This window comes from Theobroma cacao, chromosome 6 (assembly GCF_000208745.1).
Source record: "Theobroma cacao cultivar B97-61/B2 chromosome 6, Criollo_cocoa_genome_V2, whole genome shotgun sequence".
Taxonomy (NCBI): Eukaryota; Viridiplantae; Streptophyta; class Magnoliopsida; order Malvales; family Malvaceae; genus Theobroma; species Theobroma cacao.
Genome location: NC_030855.1, coordinates 20,799,180 through 20,820,377, shown reverse-complemented (window position 1 = coordinate 20,820,377; position 21,198 = coordinate 20,799,180). Strand labels below are relative to the sequence as shown.

The window sequence follows — 21,198 nt, the reverse complement described above, 5'->3', positions numbered from 1 at the left end:
ATTATCTGCTATCGGTAATCACATATTTATTTTATCCTCATCTTCCGTCAGATCCTACTCTTTGACCGTGCACAACACCCTCCAATACCATCTGAACACGTATTAGTTACTCCGGTCAAAACATAAAGCGTTGTTTCACGTTCCTTACACCAACGTGAAATTGATCTCTACGTTCCTCCCGAAAAATTATGCTCATAATATAAAAAAAAATCAAGAAAGAAAAAGAATGACAAGAAAATCGATCAAATAGGGTAATCTGCAAAAAACTTTCGATTTCAAACCCAGAAAGCCCAAACGGATTTTTGGAAGAGAAAAACAGAAAAAAATGCTTTGAAAATGCAGCACTTTTTTCTTGACAGAGAGAGAGAGAGAGAGAGACGCAGAAATAGAAAATGAAGATATAACGAGCAAGAAGCTCGAGTACGAAGGAAGATAGCAAAACGAATTTTTCCTTTTGTGTATCTGGAGGAAATTTTCTTCACTTTCTCGAGCTCCAAACAGGTTAGAGCAACTAAAATTTACCTTCGAAATTCTCTCTCTCTCTCTGGAATCTCACATCTCTTTCTTTGCAACCTCTGTTGTATTCGATTTCCCTGTGAAATTCAAGCTATAGTTGAAAATTTCACATGAACTCTAACTTCTTAAATTTTGTGATCCTCGTAAAAGAGTTTGCCTTTTGAGGGTGGTATTTTGCTGCTAGCTTCTCTATATTGAATAAAGAAGATGATTTATGAGGTTGAGCTTGTTTTTCTGGATTTTGTGGTCCAATCTATAGTTGAAGAAAAATAAAGGAGGTTTTTTTGTTGATGTGGTAGAAAGTTTGGCTTTTTCTTTGGGTTGTGATTTGAATTTTGATTGATTGAATTTGGAGGGACAAGTTCAAATCTTTGAGCTTTGGTGAGAGCTTTACTCTCGGTTGCAAAGATGCGTTTTATATTGGTGTCTATGGGTCTTTCTGGAGTTAGTGGAACATCTTTAGTAGAGTTATGGAAAGTGGGTTTTTGGAAATGGAGCAAAGAAACCCTAATTTAGTTGGGGTTTTTGGGTTAAAAGAAGGTGTACGTATCTGTAATTTTGGTCAAATAATTTGGTTATGGATTTTTATCGGTGAACAATGCAACCACCGCATCAGCATTCGCGGATCAATCTCATTGAGTTGAAAGCTCAGTTAATAAAGCGACTTGGGCTGGAGAGATCGAAGCTATACTTTCATTATTTGAATAAACTATTGAACTTAAAGATAAGCAAAATTGAGTTCAATAAGCTCTGTTTTCGTGTTCTTGGGAGAGAGAATGTTAGACTACACAATCTCTTAATCTCTTCAATATTGAAAAATGCTTGTCTTGCCAAAGTTCCTCCGCTGCCGGTGACTGGTGATGAGAATCAGCAAAGTGGGAATGTTCTATTGTTGCCTGGGAAAGCAAGCTCTAGAGCATCCACTAGGCTTAATGCCAAGGTGGATTCTGCTTCTCATGAATCAATAATTACTAATGAAAATGTTGTCTCTGGGAATGGCAAGCTGACTTGTCATGATATACGGAAGCTGGTGCAGCATCATCAAGAAGTCTTGGGAAAAGCAGATAACGGAAGGGATGTTCTGCTTCACAACCCTGAGATATTACCTTTAACAAAAGGATCAGTTGGTGGTTTTCTTCCTGAAGATAGCAGAGAAAAAAGTGAACTATTGGTTGTTGAAGATGGAAAGGAGTTATGTGCTAGAAGTTCATTGCAAGCACCACTTGGGATTTCATTATTTTCTGATAGTATTTCAGGGGCCCGAAGGGCGTTGCCTTCTGTGAGAAGTGGTGGATATTCCAACTCATATGATACTGGTGGATTGCTTGACTCTGAGGCACTGAGGGAACGCATGCAACAACTAGCTGCATTGGAGGGCCTTGGAGGTGTGTCAATGGACTGTGCCAATATATTGAGCAATGGGTTGGATATCTACTTAAAGAGGTTAATTAGGATGTGCATTGAGCTAGTAGGAACCAGGCATGGATGTAATTTGAGTAGAAACAACACACTCAAGCACCATTTGTTTGGGAAGCTTGTTAATGGTGTCTTGCCAAGTTATCATAATCAGTTGCAAAATAGCAGTAGGGCTTTAGAAGGGATAGATGGACAGATATCCTACAAACTTATTTCTTTGCTGGATTTCAAAGTTGCGATGGAATTGAACCCACAGGGACTTGGGGAAGACTGGCCATTACTGCTTGAGAAGATATATATGCGTTCATTTGAGGAATAACAATTCAGGAACTTGTGATTCTGTCAGAGTAATTGATTTCGTAACTTCTGGTCCAAAGGTTCCCAAAAGTAGCAATAATGTTTCTTGGGTATCATTGATGCATCAGATACTCTGTTGCGGCCATTTTGATCCGTGTGCTGCCTTTAGGATAAAACTATGCCCTTACAAGATGAATTGGAAGGGGGCAGAGTATTATCCCTAACACCATAATTAGTGGCAAGTTGGCAACTGACCAAAAGGGACAAGGAGAAAAGAAAACCCATATTTGGTTGCCCTGTTGTACCTTTAGCATAATTTTGGTTCACCCAGTTTTTTCTGTAATTTATAGCCCATTAGGAAAAACTTTTATAACAGTTTTGCAGGAATAATATCTTTAGCTTAGTCGGAAGATAAAATTGCGTGATGTAAAGTTCCAATGTATGTACTTGCAAAACTTAAATCCAGTTGGAATCTTGATATCAAAAGTTATGTGCACTTGACCATTCTTGCTAATTTTACCCAGGACTTTGAAACTTTTCTATAGACAAATATCATATTTAATTGTTATCATGTGGAATTTGCTGCAAATTCACATTATAACCTTAGATTTTCTGTTCTTTTTCTTTTTTTTTTTTGAAGTTTTTACTTCTTATTACTTTATGTTATGGCTCTTCTGAACTAATGAAGATTAGCTCTATTTAACTGTACTTTAAGTGCTTTGAGTCGGTGATATTGACTGGAAATTAAAATTTTCATCAGATGTATTCCTCTTGCTTCCTATTCTTCAGCTTAGATGACATGTTATAGAGACAAAATATTTACTCCAAATGTTCTGCATCTCCTAACCATCCCTTTGATCTGATGGTTACCAGCCCTTGTGGTATGATATCCGGGCCGGGGTTTTCCTCATATTCAAATTGCTGTGCATGCCTGTTGAATCGTGAGAGTAGACCAATGTTATTTCATTACTCCTTTTATTTATGTGGATTGTCATTTAGAAGCCTTGAAATATATGAACCATGGAGATCAAGCAAATCCAGTGCTAATGAAATGATATCTTATAAAAAATCGCAGCCACAGTGAGTGATAAAGCTCCAAATGCTCATGATTCTGTAGGAGGTTCCTTGGGTTTCTTACTTTCCAGTTTGGCCTATTAGTTGCCTGGATTCTTAATGGGTGTAAGACTTCATTTCCCACAGGCTTATTAACACATTTTTCCAGTTAGATTTAATTAGCTTTGAGAAAAAAATAGCAAATAAAGCTCAATCTCCAGATCAATGTATCTGTGGCTCCCGAAATTTGAGTTTCTTTCCTTTCAGAGGTTTGAGACATGGATTCTCACAACCCTCTTATTTTACTTAATCTAGATTAGAGTTTTCCAGAAATTTGGTTCGTAAGAATATATCAGGGTACACATACCCAATGTTATAAAGCATTTAGGGTGTATTTACAAGTATCTCCGACATGATATTTTTGGAGGTTCTATTTACGGTAAAACACTCATCTTACTGCTAATTGTTTGAATTGTAGCACTCAGATTAAAGGTTTCTTATATAATGATTTTTATGTGATTAGAAAATAGGCCATTGCTATTTATGGCTATTCTTTTTTCTTGCATTGATCTATGATTTAACATGCATTTATTTTTACCGGACTCATTGTTGGACTGATTTTTTTATTATTTTTCCATTTAAACGTTATGTTCTCTTCTAATACACCAGTCATGGTAGAAGCATGAGGATTTCACACTTTGACTTGATCACAATTTCTGTCAGCCTATCACAGCTACAACTTAGTATTTCATATAAGTATCTGAATTAAACTCTCTAATCCCAACTGTTTCACCTTGTATATGCTACAGTCTAGTCCACATTCCCTTGCTTATCCTAAAACACATGGGTTCTTGAGTTCTTGTCCGATATAGCATTATCTTCAACAACTCTAATATATTTAATTATCTAATGAAGTATCAGTTCTACTGATGTTGTATGTGAAAGAACATAGATAGATAAGAGTTAAATTCTGTTTGCTCCATTAGTTTTTTTATGATAATAAAATATTTTCATTTCATTTGTGTCTAATATTTCTATTTAAGTGTGCAGTATAAAATTATATGCAAATAAATAAACAATAATTAAAAATACACATATCAAAGAGCATAGAAATAAGAAAGTCACAATTGATAAACAAGACAGAAGCTCCTTAGTCGGTTAATGAAAAGTTAGTTAGTTAAGATTTAAATTAAAGATTGACGAACTAAAGAGTATTGAAAAATAGAACCAACTTAATCGACCAAAAAATGAATTAGTCGACTAAGTGCACACTGTCAGAACTGCCAAAAACTGGGCATAGAAGACAGAGACAACTTAGTCGACTAAGATATTGGTTAATCGACTAAGAGCATTTTGCCTGTAATTTTGAAGTTTACACTAAAAGACAGATTAACAGTTAGAACCAACTCTTAACTGTTTCCAACGGTCAGAAAACTGTCAAATTGCCATCAGAGTTGTTTCTTCAAGTATAAAAAAAGGTTCCAACGGCTAGAAATGAAGGATAGAAGGCCTCCAAGCAAAAAGAGCTAAAAAAAACCAGCAAAACTCTCCCTGCACTTTACTGCACTCAACGCCTATCTTTGTAGTTGTATTTTGCACTTCAACTTGTACGACTTAAATCAACTTTGTGATCATAGGTACACTTTTATTTCATCTCTCTTTATGTTCTTAGAGTGAAAGGGTCACTCTAATGGGTTCAATCAAGCTATGATTGCTTGTTTAGGTAAAGGTTCTAACTTAACCTTAAAAAGTTAAGTGTTGGGTTATAGTTGAGTTCGGAAAAAACTATTATGAAGGGTTTTGGTTGAGTCTGGTAAAAACTATTGTAAAAGTTTGGTGAAAGTTTGTGAATTTCATCGGTTTATAGTGGATTAGTTTGAAAAATTTTTGATTGGATAATTAAGGTAGTGGATGTAGGTTTTGGACCGAATCACTCTAAACTTCTACGCATTGTCTACTGTATTTTTATTTTCATTGCTTTTTTAAATTAGTTCCTCATCTTGTCAAGAGTAAAAAAATGTTATTCATCCTTCCATCACATTTATTTGGGACCAACAAATTCGATAATAGTTGATATCCTCCTTCAAGAAATTGAAGAACTATGAGATTAATTAAATGCTGTAAGTTCATTTAAATTTGTTGCAAAAATAATATAAAAGAGCTAAAAAATGGTTATGTGCTACATTAATAGCAACAGTCCGAGTTTTGCATACGTTATTTGTGGCATTGTGCTTGCAACGGAGACGTACAGTAACATGCCTTGCAAAGCACTAATCACTACATTTCCATTGGTCTTGTAAATGACTTGTGAAGTATTATTGCTTGCTATTCCCAATATCATAACATTGCAGGAGGCAGGTGACCTGAACTGACCAGGATTGCAATGTTTTGAAATTGTGGTTTCTTTTGTTTCCGTTATTTCATCTTTTTGAACATTGCACCTTAGTCTGTAATTTAATTTTAATAATTTTATAGGTATTGCTATGTTTATTGTTTTTGTTGATCTATTAAGGAAGTCTGTGCACCTGGAATGTGTTTTCTAAGGGTGGATGCTAGAACCATGTATGAGCAAGCCTAAAGTTACCGGGTAGGCTACAGGGACAGGGAAAAGTACTTGAACGTGTTCCTGTCTATTTTTGGCATATTTCTGCTTGACTGCTTCATTAAAGGGGCACACAATACCGAAGAGAACCTTTCTATATTAGACAGAGTGGCCTAAAGTTGTAGTACTTGCTTGGCTTTACTCCTTAATGCCACTGGCATGGGGCAAAAGGTAAATGGACAAATATATAGCTAAATGTCTGGGTGCTTCATGAAAATGATTTTTATGCTTCTTCTATTAGTCATGTTAAATTGTTTGTAAGAATATGTTATGATCACAAGTTCATGTTGAGTCAAATATTTGCATTTATTGTGTAGCAAGGGTTTGGGTTTTTTATCAAATAGCATGGACAACAAGATGAAATCTTTTCGTAGTTAATGCCCCAATGATACATGCTAATTTGATTTCAGATACGTTGAGCCTTTCCTTTTATTAATGCAATGAGGCAGGAGCAAAATTAAGCACAACCGTCCGTTGTACAATCCACTAGCCGTTGTTTCCAGGAAAAATGATGGTTGTGTGGGCTTTGGCTCAGACTTCAGAATAAGCTCTAAGGTCAGTGCAAATTGCAGATGTGGGGAGGTGCTGTTTGTGATAATTTTCTATTGCCAAAGTTCAAACATGTTTTGTTACTCATTTTGTGGAATTAAACTTTTAGTTTCTTTATCCACTGATACATACACATGCGATGGCTGCAGCCACACCAGTGAGTGAAATTGAGCTTACTGATGAAGCTCTGTGTTGTAATTTGATTACAAGTCATGACAAAATATCACAGATATACAAGAATGACTTCGTCGTTTGAAAGCATATATTTTACCCCCAGGAGAAGTAATAGTGATACATCATCTTATATTTGGATTTGAACATAGTTGCAACAGCTCTGTACCATGCCACTGCAATGTCGGCTGTCCGGTTCTAAAATTATGATGCCAATGTCAGGTTGCAGGACACTGAGAAAACATTATTACTTTTTATTATAATAGTAGTAGTATCCAAATGGTATCAAGTTAGGCATGATTTGCCGAGAAGGATGAGGATGAACTGTTGTTAGACCACACAAAAACTCTCCAGAAAGGTCGTTGCTTGCGCTTGGCATTGTTAGCTATCAGCTCTGTTTCTGATCTTCTCAGCATCTCCCACATCACCTGCACATCTTGGTATCCACAAGTTTGTACATCATCATGAAGCTTCAAAAGCCCTGCACCTGCATGCCAGCAGCAACACCATGAAGAAAAAAGGTTAGTAACCAATCCTCTCTATGATAATATATTTTATCATATTCTATAAGACAAAAACAAACTAAACCACAATCAAGGAATATAAGTAGAGATATTGCTGCCCCCTTTGTTTGAAGGCCTAGGAGTATCCTTTCAGTAGACATGTTTAGCATTAATTGTGATGCTCTTAGCTGAGTGGTCCTGGCCGCAAATATCAGTTATCTGGGCTGCATTTGTGCTCTAACTTTCTGATTAAAATAAAAAAGTGATATATGTTGTTTTCGGGCCATCGCTAACTTGAGCAAAAAGCTGCACTAAAAAAGATAATGATCCTGGCCTTTCGGCGCATGGACCATTGGTACCGCTTACCTTGTACGAGTAAGTAAACCTTGCATTGGAAAAAAAAAAAAAGTTGGGTTGATTCCTTTTCCTTCTGCTAATCGAAGAAGATTTATGTGTGTTTTTTGGGTAAAGGAAACCATGGTTTCATAGTGGACACTACGGGTTTGGATTGCAGCATTAAAAGTCAATGAGAAACTATAATCTCTCAATCTCTCATACATTACCATAACGTCACACGCTTTGTCTTCAAGTGGATTTTAGTTTAGTGGATGTAGCCCACCATTAATGGAATCTTTCAAAGCTGTGTATCCTTGATTTTTTATGTGCATAAAATGCATAAAAAAAAAACAAAAACAAAAACAAAATGGCTAATCCGTTCAATATCACCTTTTGCAATAATGTTGACAACATGGTACGGTCATCTGAATCATGTTTCACTTATGATTTAAATAATTTCACTATTAAATAGCATAATATGTTTGTTTGTTATATTTATGTAACTCAATAATTGAAGATAAAATAATTATTTATGCAGTCTGCTGCGTACAACATCCACATAAATAGATTAGATCGTAACTTTCCTAAACATCCTCAATCAACTTTCCTCTATCTTCCTTTTTAACGCTTTAATTTTATACTTTCTCAAAAAGAGGTTTTAATTGTGTTACATTATTTTTAGTATTTAATTGTCGTCAAAATTATGTATTTTTTTTATTTGAGGTGGATTTTAGTGTATGTTTCTATCATTAATGGAATAATAATAATAATAATCTTTTAAACTAATCTTTCTCCTTAAGTGACTTCCAAATCAAGATTTTGATATGTGGTTAATTAGTAAGCTTTCAAACAGGAAAAAAAAAAAAAAGAAAGGATGGGGTCATGGTCTCCCCATGGGGCCCTAACCATTCTTATGACCGAAGAAAAATTAAAAGTTTTGAAATAATTAAAAGGGTTTCTTTATATTTTAGAGTAGATAGCTAAGACTTGTGTATACATCTAAATTGGTGTTAGCGATTATAAAAATTGGAAATAAATATCTAGACAAAGCACTCTTATCTACTATGGACCTTCCATTCAACAATCTTGACGTGACCATTGGCATTAAAGAAACAAAATGACAAAGAAATTGTGATTGATGAAAAAGGAAGGGACCACTTTAGAACTAAACACATAAATTCAATAACAAAAATTCAAAGAGCCATCTCCTCTCCTTCACTAATAATAGTAGTAATTAGCAAGTAAAGTTCATGAAAAAAAATGAAAACAGAGGAAGAATTAAAGCCGCTGCATCCAAACGCAAAACGAAAAACACAAAGAGAGGTAGGAGCTAGGTGAGGGAAAAAGCTAGATAAAAGGAATCAAAGAATAAATTTACATGGTTTTATGTTGCCTGGTGACAAATAATAATGAAAAATCCCAAATACACAAAGATAAACCAAACTTTCATTATAACAAGAACAAGGAGGAGGAGGAACAAATAGATAATTTCAAAAAGGTCGTGGAAAACAAGAACAACAGGGACGGACAGAGAGAGAGAGAGAGAGAAAGAGAGTTTAATGAGTTATGTTATACGAGTTGGAAAAAAACGCACCGTTTTTGCGAGCTTTAACACGAGCAGAAACAGCAAACCAAACTCTTCTGACAGGGAAGATCATCTTATGCCACCAATCCATGAATTTTTCCTTGACTTTAATCTTCTTCTTGCTCTTCTTCCTCTTTCCACCACCACCAAATATTCTAAACGCTATCGTCTTGAACCCGGCCAGACCTCTCTCCTATATCGACAAATACAAAGAGAATTAAACAAGAAGGAAACAAAAAGCTATAGCTTTGCCTTTGTGTAGATGAAGAAGAAAGGGAGCATGGAGGAGCTTAGTAGTAGCTCCAACATAACCATAAAATCCTTGGAAAGCCCAAGTTAGGCTAATGTTTTTTCGAGGGAGAAAAGTGAGTTTATAAGTGGTGGTGGGATGGGAGGAGTATTACTACAATTTTACAGAGAGAAGAGGGCAAAGGGCCACCGACACGTGACCGATATACAGTTGAGGCGGTTATTATTTTAAGTAACTTTGGTTTTGGGTTTGGTTTTGGTTGGAGAAGACCATGACTACACTTGGTTTCCTACGGTTGGCCGCCCAAAGTAGTAATAAAGAATAAATCTCCTTCATATTTTTTTTTTATATTCTTTTTGTTGTTATTCCATTAAATTGACAGTTAACAAAATGTATGGACTTTTAATAGTCTTATCAAATATTGGATATTAGATTGTTGTGGGACGGTTTGATATTTATGCTTAATTGGTTTGCAAAAAGTTAGCTTGGAATATATTTGCAAGCACTAATACTAAAGAAAAGCAAGATTTTTAGGCTAAACTTAGGTGTCAATCCAGAAAGTACTATTTTATACATAATTCCAAATGAAAGGGGATATGAAGGTGAACATCAATACGAAATTAAAGGAATGAGAGATAATCCAGGTTTTTCAAGAAAATTTTATGTACATAAATTGTATGAATACTATTGGTTTCGTGATTGAAATACAAATTACCTTTTATTAAAAATTATGATAGAATTTTTTCTGTTCAATAAATATCAATTAAAATTTTGTGTGTAAATAGCATCCTTGGTTTTTTAACATATTATTATTATTTTTCTTAAACTCTATCAATTTATTCATATCAATTTTTATTTGATATTCTTAATAGATAAATTTACAAACTTGACTTAAAAATCTTTATATAAATCCTTCCTTTATAATAATTTCTTGAGCACGTAATTAAAGATTTTGCTATTAAATCTACGTGTTTTGTGGATATAAAATAAAAAGATTTTATGGTTGTTGACATAGGTAATGATTCTCTTCCATATATTTTTTTCTTTCTATACTAATAAATCTTTTAAAAAATTTCAAAATCAGTTCTATCACATTCCTAACAAATTTTTTTTTGGCCAAATTTGAAGCCCCTACTCAACCTTAGATTCACCGTATCAAATTTATTTTAAACATTATGAAATGGAAATCTCTCCACCATAATATATAATAAGTCATATATACATATTGGAGTTACTTATAAAAGTCATTTATCAAAATTCCGAATGCAGCATTGTTTTTGTACATTTGTTAGGGAACAAAACGAACTGTACAAAGAGAAAAGCATATGCCTGATCTAAGTGAAAAAATAAAAAAAAAATAAAAGCCATTTCTTCTTCAAAAATCCTCATTATTATCAAATTAAAAAAGCATCACGTGGTTCATCTTAACTGGACCTTCTCTTTCACCTTTTATCTCCTTTGCTTTATGTCGGGATTCATTTTATTTTGAAAAGAGGTCTCTTAGATGGGCGTATCTCCTATTTTTCATGCAATTGATATTAAATTAATCGAATAGTCGGATTTTATATTCTGCTCATATTTACCAAGCATCTTTAATTTAAAGTTAATTAATAATATTTAATTATTTATTTTATAATAATAAAATATTGTTTTAAAATTTTACTTATATGATTGAGTATAATAAGTTGTTAAATTCAATATTGATTTATAAAAGGTGAGACCATTAATTAGCTTTACACTGATTGATACTTACCCTACAATCTGAGTTAAGCATTGAAAACGCGTCAAACTTTGATAGGTGAATTCAAATTCTGTCCAATCGAGTGCTTTGGGGGTGGGCGGTTTAGTTGTTTGAATTTTTTAGGAAAAAACTAATTGAGAAATTAAAAAAAATTAAAATTGCTTTTTAATCCATTGGCTAGGAAAGGTTGGTGTCGGCAAGCATCTTGGCCACGTAGCTAATAAGGAAAACGGATATGGCATGAAAAAAGATTGATGATCAAACGTGCCTGATCTCATTTTGACAAAGATTTTGGCCAGTGGAATTGGGACATGTATGATCATAGGATTCTTTTGTCTTTTTGACCATATCCCCTTCGTCTTATTTAAATTCTAAAACCATCAAACCATTTTCTTTTATTTTTCTTTTTGATTCATATTATTGGGGAAGGCTTTGAATAGACTTTTACCTTCGGGGGAGGTGTTAGAAAATCTACTACAATAAATATATAAAAAACAAAATTTTTATGAAGAAGAAAATAATCTTACGTAAGCATAACTTATCTCCCGGCAGCATAAATAAATGTTATGTGTCTATTAATTAATGTAAAATTTTAATCTTTGATATTGAAAGATTAAATTTACTACGATTAATTATTTCTATTTATTCATTTTATACATTTAATGACAAATTAAATTAAATTTAAGTAAGAATTTCTAATTATTAACCTAAACAAACATAAAAACGACCATTTTATGTTAAAAATTCAAATTTAAAAAAGATATTATCGTCCAAAAATATATTATCCAGCATAACTCAAAGAAAAAAAAAACTTTATAATCCTAAAATTGGCATTGATTCTAATAGCCATAATTACTATTGATTTGATTTTTTTAACAAGTACTGTACGAAATAGTTGGCGCCTATTAGATCCAAAATCAATCACTTTACTTGTAAAAGGGTTTTTATTTTCTTTTCAGTTGATTGGAAAAGTATTCTTCAAAGTTGAACGTGCCATTCCTCTTGTTTTCCTCACGTGAAAACAAACCAATCAAGTAAGTTTTTCCTCTTCTCACTACTCTTTTGGTGACGAGGGTAAGAAATTTCCTCCCTTGTCTGCTATCGACAGCTTCAATGAACCTAATCTTTTGAACTCCTAGTTGTAGACAACCAATTTGAAACAATATTGTTTTTACCCGAAGCCAAAGATTTTAGAATAACTTTAATATGATGGTTTTTTTATGCCATGAGTTGATATATGGGCCTAAATTTCGTCCAAAATTTGAGCTGTAACATCAAGAGAATTGGAGGTGTAGACAATTTCTAGTCTTTCATTGTCTAATCAACGACTACTCGTAGAAAAACAATATTTGATGGTATCCACCAAAGTGAATATATTAGTATATGTTAGTATTAATATAATACATTGAACATTAAGAGAATCTTTGTCTCTACCGACAATTATTTTGGTTTGGTGGTGGGTGACTCATATTTGGCTGTTATCCTTTTCCAAGACCTCTTGACTATTTTGAGGGGGAAAGCTAGCGCATGATGTTTCTTTTCCTTATATAAAGGTTTATTTATTTTGACGTAAAATATTTTTTAAAAATTTATATTTTTTGAAAAAATAAAAAATTTATTTTAAATATAAAATATTTTACAAGTTAATGAAAAAAACATCATTTGATCAAGTAAAATGTCTTATACCTTTAAGAGGTGTAAGACATTGTTCAAAAAATAAAAAAAAAATACTCTTATACTAAGCCTTACAGAATAAGTTTGATAAATATTAATATTTAAATTATTCAATACAATTAAAATTAAAGAAATATATTATTTAATAAAATCATTCAAAGCAATTAATATTTTTATTTATAAATTAAATAAATCTTACTAATAATTATAACAAAAAATATTTTAATGATAGTTATTTGATGAATACATATTTATAAATATAGGTTTTGGATGTTTTGTATAATTGATTAATATTGATATTCTTAGAGTGTTATGATAATGATTTGATGGAACTTTTTTTTAAAGAAAAAATAGAGCTTATTTTCCAAAGCTTCTTTGGAAAATATTATTATTGATTTTTTCTATTTTCATTTTTATTTTTAATTTTAATGTGAAAACCAAATGGTACTATTGTTTTGTAATCTATTCCTATTTATCATTTTAACATCCAAACAACTCCATTATTGATGGTGAAAAATATTTTCTACAAAATGATCCAAATAATAGAAAATGTTTTCAATAATTTATTTAAGGGTAAAATATCTCATCCTCTACGTTTTAATTGAAATTCTAAACGGATTTATTAGTTTTTGAAATGAACACTCCATTTTAAAATAATATTTTTTACTGGACACATAATTTCAACTATTAATGTTTTCGCTAGTTTGATGATATGACAATATTAAAAGGATAATTTTACAATTTATTAATTTTAAATATTACTAATTGGTGCTCCCGTCTCCTAGAGAGCATCCATTAATGCACCCTTCCTTTAGTGAGTTGGATAGCATCGATTAGTGCTTCCTGAATTTTTTTTTTTAAATTGTACAATAATAATTTTTTAAATTAATAAAGAAGAAAGGATATTTTAGTTTTTTTATATTTTCTATTAACGGTGGTTAATGCTATTTACATTTTTGGGATGAGCTGTTTTTTTAATGCTAATGGATTCATATGAAATTATGCCTAATAATAAGAAGGTAGGGTTTTTTACACTTTATTTAAATAATAAAAAATATTAAATTTTTTTATAAAATATTATATATGGAAAATTTTTTTTTCAACAATTTATTTTCCTGTCACTAAATAGACCCATATTTATCAAACAATTATCAAGCTTACGATTTGACACAACACTACTCCCTCTTTATCTAAATTTTAAGTTAATTAATTCAATTATATAAATTTGATTTAAAATAAAAATATATGACATTGATTGAGTATAATAAAATAATAAAAAATTATTTAAATTTTATTAAATAATTTAATTTTTTAAAATATTATTTTTTCATATTCTGTCAAGTACTTTTGCACTTTAAGTCTTAATAAACAACAATATAAGGTATTATCAACGGAAAAATTAAAAAAAAAACAATATAACATATTATAATCAAAATAATGATTTTGAAATGAAATTTTTTTTATTGTAACTCAACTTATTTTTCACATCATAAACTTTGTTTCAATCTTTAGAACAAGATTTCATCAGCATTGGTTCATATTTATAATTTTTATTTATTGAATCTAAAACGTGATCAAATTTTTTTCCTTTTAATTAATGATATGTTTGCATAAGGTTTGTGTAAAGTAAAACTAAAATCCATTGCCCTCATTAACGCAAAAGAGACCAAGTTGTTCCAATAATTTGGCTTTGTAATTGAAAGCGTTTTTGAAAAAATTGAACTTGTTCTATTTATGGAACCAATGGAGGCTATGAATGTGATGGTGAGCTTATGGCTCCCGTGCGGGTTTCGTCAACTTCAACTTGGAAACCAAATAAATAAATAAAAGAAAAGAAAAGAAAAAAAAGTAGTGGTGGGCTAGGTCACTTTTGCAAACTTTTCAAGTCTGGAAGGCTCTTCACACCTGATTCAACCTTCTTAACAAATTAAGCAGCCCCATTTTTCTTTGTCACTCTCTCATGTGGTCCTCATGGCTAATGGTTATCCATTTTTGGCTTCTTTTTCCTTTTTTTTTTGTTAATAATCATCACTCTTTTCTTCCATATTTATTGCTTTGGCTACATGGATATTATTAAATTATATCTACCCTATGTATAGACCATAACAATTTTATAATATGTATAAATCTATAAATCGTTAAAATTTCAAATATCAATTTAAAAATTTTAGATTTGAAATCACAACAATAGGAGGACAATGAGGTTAATAGAATGAAAAATGATTGCTTTTTATTATGTAATTAAAAATTATTTAAGTAAAAAAATTAATTATTAATGTATTCATTTATAAAAATGGTGGGATTGATCCTTGTGAATGAATAACTTGATTTAAATGAATTTGGCCACGTATCAAACTAAATACTAATGAAACTTATGAATCCAGATTTTGATTTGAAAATCCATTGTGGAATTTCATGTTTCGTTATTGAATTTTCAGCTTTGATTTGATTGAAAGTTTTGAAGTACACCAAATTAAAAGGATGGGTATCATATATATGGTCAAATTATGCAACTAGGCCCTATACTTTATCAAAATAGTAGATTTATATAATAATTTGTTAAAATTAAGTCCATGTACTTTTCAAAAATGACAATGTTAGTTTAATGTGTTAAAAATTTTTTGTTATCTACACTAATATGACGTTTGATTGTGTTGATATGGTATTTTCTTGTTAACATGTATAAAACCTCATTTCTTAAGTTAGGTTAGATTTGTAACCTAACTCGGTGAACTATAATTTTAATGTTTTTGAACTTAAATTCTAAACTATTTTGATATAAAAATTTCATGTTTTGATAATCAAAGGTGTTTATTTGAAGGATGGGGATCTTTAGGGGTCAAATGAGATTGTTTTGATCTTTAAAATTTCTTTATGGACCATAATCGATAGATCAAATCTATAAAAGGTTTATAAAAAATAACTATTGATAGATTGGACAAATTTATCAATTGATAACAACTTGAGGCAAATCTAATCTATTAATAGATTAGGCGCAGACTTGAAAAAAAAAAGAGAGGTTATTTCGTTCTCTTTTCATACTCATTTAAAAATCCGACTTTACTTTTTTTGGCTAAAAATGTGGTTTTCATTAAGAACCCAACCACTTTCTATTCTTTTTTCTCTCAACTTTCATCTTTATCAAATTTACGGATTTGAAGCATTTCAAAGTCACTCTCAAACTCACATTTTGATTTTTGAGACTTTGGAAGGTAAAGTTTCATCTTTTTAAATCTCTAAACTCATGGTTTTGATTTGTTGAACTTATGAATTCTGGGAATTCATTTTTGTTTATGAAATCTTAGTATTTGATTTGGTTTGGGAACTCTCAAGCTCACCAAGGTAAAGTTGCTATCAACTTTAGTTAGTGGTAGTTTAAATCCTTTAGTTAAAGTTGGAGCAACTGCTGATTTGTAGATTCAAGGATTGCTGAAAAATATTTGTGGTATAATAAATGATTATTAGTCTAAGATTTTGTTGGAGAACCTAGTATTTATGATAGAAACCTTGTGAATAGGTGTTGTTGAAAAAAAGTTGAGTTTTTCGAAAATCGAGTGTTCAACGAAATGTGCTAGAGAAGAGGCATGCTTCATTGATGTAGGTATACAACGTTTTTAATTATTTAATATAACTAAGCAAGCTTATTCTACAACTTTGCATATAAATTAATTTTGATGAGTTTGTGATATGAACAATGGTTTACAAATATGTTTTGATGAAAACTATAGACTATGTATATAAGTCTACTATGTCATAGTTTTGAACATGGGGAACAAGCCTTTCAAAGTTTTAACATCTCAAACATCTCATTTATCTATGATTGATGGTTTTGAATGTTGATATGAGAAACAATTTCTCCTTGATGAGACCATAGTGTTTTTAGTCATTTATTTATGAGATTATTAATTTGGTTGATTGACCTTGATTTCATTATGTCTCAACCTCTATGATATGTTGGTTATTGAATTCACCTTTTGATTGAAATGAACTTTGAACATTGGATTTTTTGTAATGTGATTGGTGGAGCTTATTGGGATAAGGACTTGTAGCTAGTGATAGTAGACACTAGTCATTGTGCATAATGATTTGTAGCTTGAGTTGATGGCAACATTTGCTGGAGACTTGCTGGATACTGGTAGCTAACATAGTTTTTCCTTTGATGTATGGTTGTCAGATATAAGCAATGGATTGTTCTAAATAGTGTGACGACACTAGGTGATTTGATTGTTCTCGGCTAGTGCTCCACATTTAATTGAGTTAATGTCTAATGTGTTGGATTTAGACTATGGATGTTGTCTATTTTGATGATTGAACTTTGATTACTTGACTATGGATGGTTATTAGTCTTGGTTGAGGTTTTAATGATGAGGGTTTTTTTTTTTTTTGCTCAATTAACCTATTGATGAGTTCTCAATTGAAAAATTAGGTTCTATGTCAAAACTATCGATACTTTCTTAAGAATATCGATAGATAGCTTCTAGAAATCTTTAAACTGCATTCTGTTTAGCATCTATCGATAGATGTTCTTCAGTTATCGATAAATCATGCAAATCTATAGATACTTCTGAGCAAAGTATCAATAGATCAGGTTTACTTTGAGTTTAACAATTTTAAAAGGTTTTTTAAAACAAAAAGTTAATTTGTTTTAGAACCAAACTTATGTAAATCTCTTTTATGTTTTTGAAACACTTCTAAATTGAGTTTTAATAATTGGTTTCACCCAAATTAATTGTATTGGTTTATAAACTTTAAAATTTATTTTAAAGATTTGTGAAACATTTTTTAGACTATATTTTATTAAAACATTTGTTATCCTTGTATCGTTTGAAAGTTAGTAGACTTGGAGTTATTATGGACACATGTTCCTTGATTCATTTGAAAGACAATGAGTTGGAGATCATGTGGATATTTGATACGCTAGAAAAAGCGAGTTTGTTATATGATGTCGCTTAGAGAAACGGGATTCGATTTATAGTTATGCTAGAAAAAACTGGTTTTGCAAACATTTGATAAATGTTTATTTGCCTATTTCTAAAAGTTTATTTTCATAAATACTTTACCCTATCAACTTGTTCCCTTTCTCATATATACTTACGGAGATATTTAGAACTCACACATGTAAGATACACTTGTTATTTCAAATCAATAGATTGTTTGGCTCGTTGTCTTTTGGTAAGAGCTACTTTTACAATTAGTGTTGGTAGGTCATGGTCATGGCACCCAGCAGACTTCAACCCTTTAATTTTGAGTCGTACTCCGCTGGTCTAATCTAGTGTTTATATTTAACTATTATAAATTATAACTTTGTTTATGTCACGTAATAATTGATATTATAGATAACTGCCATGAGATGACTTATGCGTTGTATTCGTCACAGAATGGCTTATACATTAGATTATGATGTCTGTTGCATTGACGTTATGGGCACGTAAGCGTGCAAATTGATATGGTATTTTCTGATATATGCTACAATCATGTTTATACTTTTTTTGCATATGATTCCATGGTGATGAGTCCCATGAGGCACATGTGAGCATTTTTTATTTTAGGCTTGCATGGATTAAGAGAATCACTCTAATCGATATCCTTGCACTAGTCATGGTCCCAGATTTGGGTCATGACAATATGACATTGAATTTGATGACATGGTAATAATGATATGGCATTTCATGAATGATGTAGTGATACTGTCGATATGACATGATCAAGTACTGACATGGATTTTATAACTATGGACATGGAATTATGTAATGTGAGCTAATGGTTTTAAATAGGATTGAAACATAAATAAATCATAAATATAAATAAGTTTTTAAGATTAAGGAAAAGAGTGTTATAAGACAGAGAAAAATTGACTATCTGTGCTTCATAATTTAAACTATTGAAAAGAATGTTGTGAAATAAATAAAAAATGTTACATCATCATTAACAGATAATCATATTCAATGTTACATCAGTAATAAAATATCATGTCAATATAAATAATAATTTTTTTTTAATATTATTAAAAATTAGACTTATATATATAACCGTTTATTAATGTATAAAACAATTATTTTGTGGGTCATTTCAAAAGAATATACATATACACACACTACTAAAGTTATACATATAAAATAATCCTTAAGCCATTAATTTGTCTTGTTTGTAATGATTAAGGTTTGATTTGGATGGACTATTTGAGGTAGTAGTAATAGGTATTCATGTGATCAACATGGGAATGATTAATTTATAAGATATTGAATAATTCAAATTTCTTCATATGCTGTTCCAAACTTAGAATTAGAACAGTGTTTGTCCGTTTGAAATAAAATAAAATAAAAATGTTAGTCAAATTTAGACTGCTGTAGTTGGTTTGGGCTGCGGGAGGCCCTGACAAAATATGCAGAAATAAAGAGCTAAGGAAGCAAAAGCAGTTATGAAAAGGTCATGGCACATAGATTCCATCCCTGACTTTTTTTCTTACCAAAAGAAAGAAAAAAAAAACTTGAAATTGATTTTTTAATCCCCAAATCTATATATATATATATACCATAATTAAGCTCAAGCAGCCTTTATGCAATGTCTGCAAGGAATGCATGTCTTTATTTGTTGGGATGTTCTTCTGGGTGTATGTTTTCCACGAGATCCCCATGTAAAGGTCTAGAAATGAAAAGAAACGTAATAAGCCAATTAAAGTCAACCTCAAGGCCAAATGGGTGGAGAGATGACAAGAATAATTCTCATCAAGTTGCAGATCAGAATTTCAATGGAGTCAATCCTAAAATCATATTAACCGATCACCTTCACTTTATTGGGAGTATTCTTGGTTTCAATAATGTCAACCAAAATAAAAATTGAAGGGTGTGAAAGCAGTCTTGTAATCCTTCATAGCACAATTAAAAGGCAGAATCCCATCCATCAGAAATGCAAAGTTAGCATCAGCTGAGATGCCATATCCAAACCAACCATATTGTTTGAATGAGAAAAATAGAATCGACCCGAGCCACAGCCACAGCATGCCAAGCATCACTCTACGCAATCTATCCTAGCAAAACTTATCTAATCAGAGGAGATAAAAATAAAAAATAAAATCAACCTTTTCCAATTATTAAACAATTTTCTAATATCTTTTTATTGGGTTTATTTGAAAATTGAAAGTAATTAATCATATTAAATGGTTAATGTGACGTGACGAAAGAAAAAATTGAATTCTCCAATAAAGAAAAATAGAATCAAAATCCCTCTATCATGTTCATACCTTATATGCCTTTTGTTCAAAGCTAATTAGACAAGATAAGAAGCAAGTTTCGTGCTTTTACTTTCCTGGTTAAAGCATTGCCATTTGTCAACCAAGTTTAGTCCCCATTCCAGTGCAAAGCTCTGCCCATAAAACATCTCTAGAAGCTGTTGGAATGTCCAAGTGACAAGAAAAGTTGACAATTTCCCCTTTTTCTCCAAGGCTTTCGAAAGTGGGTGACTTTCAGTGCCAAGATTTAGTGGGTAGAAGTGGGAAATTTTAGGCTAGCTGTTCAAAACTATGCATCGGATTCGATTATTCAACCGGATTGTTCTTAGCACTAACATAATGGAAAAGAATATTGTCATTGTACAAATTAAGCCCTTTTCTTCCTTTGCAGAATTGCTTACATGACATAAACATCTGATTAGATGGATGATTAGGATAGGTTACGTCATGATTAAGGAACGGCAATTAAGTTAAACTGAAATGAAATGGTGGGTTCAAACTTTAAACATGCTTTACTTTACCAACATGATCAAAGGAGGTTCAAGTATTTCTCTTCATGTCTATTAATTGTGTATTTTGGGAGTTATGGCATGGATTTCCGAACCTCACACTTCCATTTTAATAAGAAGAAAAATAATATCAAACTTTGTTGACGAATATTTCAATCACCAAAAGAAATTAAGGAATTCCCACCAACATATGGATGGAGCATTACAGAATGAAGATCCGCAAATGCTCCCAAACAATGTATTGTCGCATTGACAAAAACCTCTTATCTTGTAAATTTGTTGGCTTCTTCAGCTCAAAATTACGCCCTCCTCTACTATGTGGTCACAGAGATCGTGTCGCATTTGATGTTGTGATCTTTAGCCTTGAAACTTTGAAGCACTTTTTCTTTCAGAGTCTTTTTCGTGACTCTCCTTGGATCAGCAGAGATAAGCTAGGTACCATGGCTCAGGTGTGGCTGGGAATGACCACATCGACTACCCATTCTTCCTTTTGTTGCAATTATATACATTTTATTATTCTTGTCATGGTTCACAACAATTTATCATAAGACAAAGAATTATTCTTCCATTTTAATGATAAGCTGTCACAGCCTTGCTAAGGGCCTTCACTTTTTTGGGCCATGTGAACCCCGAAAACAGGTCTGGCATGAGCTCAAACTTTTGCACCATATCTAGTCAATCATCATTAATCACACCAAAATGACCTAGCCGTCGGTTAGCTTTCTTACTATTAGCATAGCTTGAAGTAACTCTACAATTACCCTGATA

General features: G+C 31.7%; 1 protein-coding gene and 1 long non-coding RNA gene across 2 annotated transcripts; one reads left to right on the top strand and one right to left on the bottom strand.

The window, feature by feature from the left end:
- LOC18596339 lies at positions 167-2,743 on the top strand. The gene has a single exon (XM_018122532.1). It carries the CDS (start codon positions 1,115-1,117, stop codon positions 2,249-2,251), a length of 1,137 nt encoding a protein of 378 aa, XP_017978021.1. The 5' UTR covers positions 167-1,114; the 3' UTR covers positions 2,252-2,743.
- On the bottom strand, positions 6,592-9,584 carry LOC108662373. The gene is made up of 2 exons (XR_001928287.1): positions 9,038-9,584; positions 6,592-7,091 (listed from the first exon to the last, which is right to left on the bottom strand). It is a non-coding gene; the product is annotated as an uncharacterized LOC108662373 (long non-coding RNA).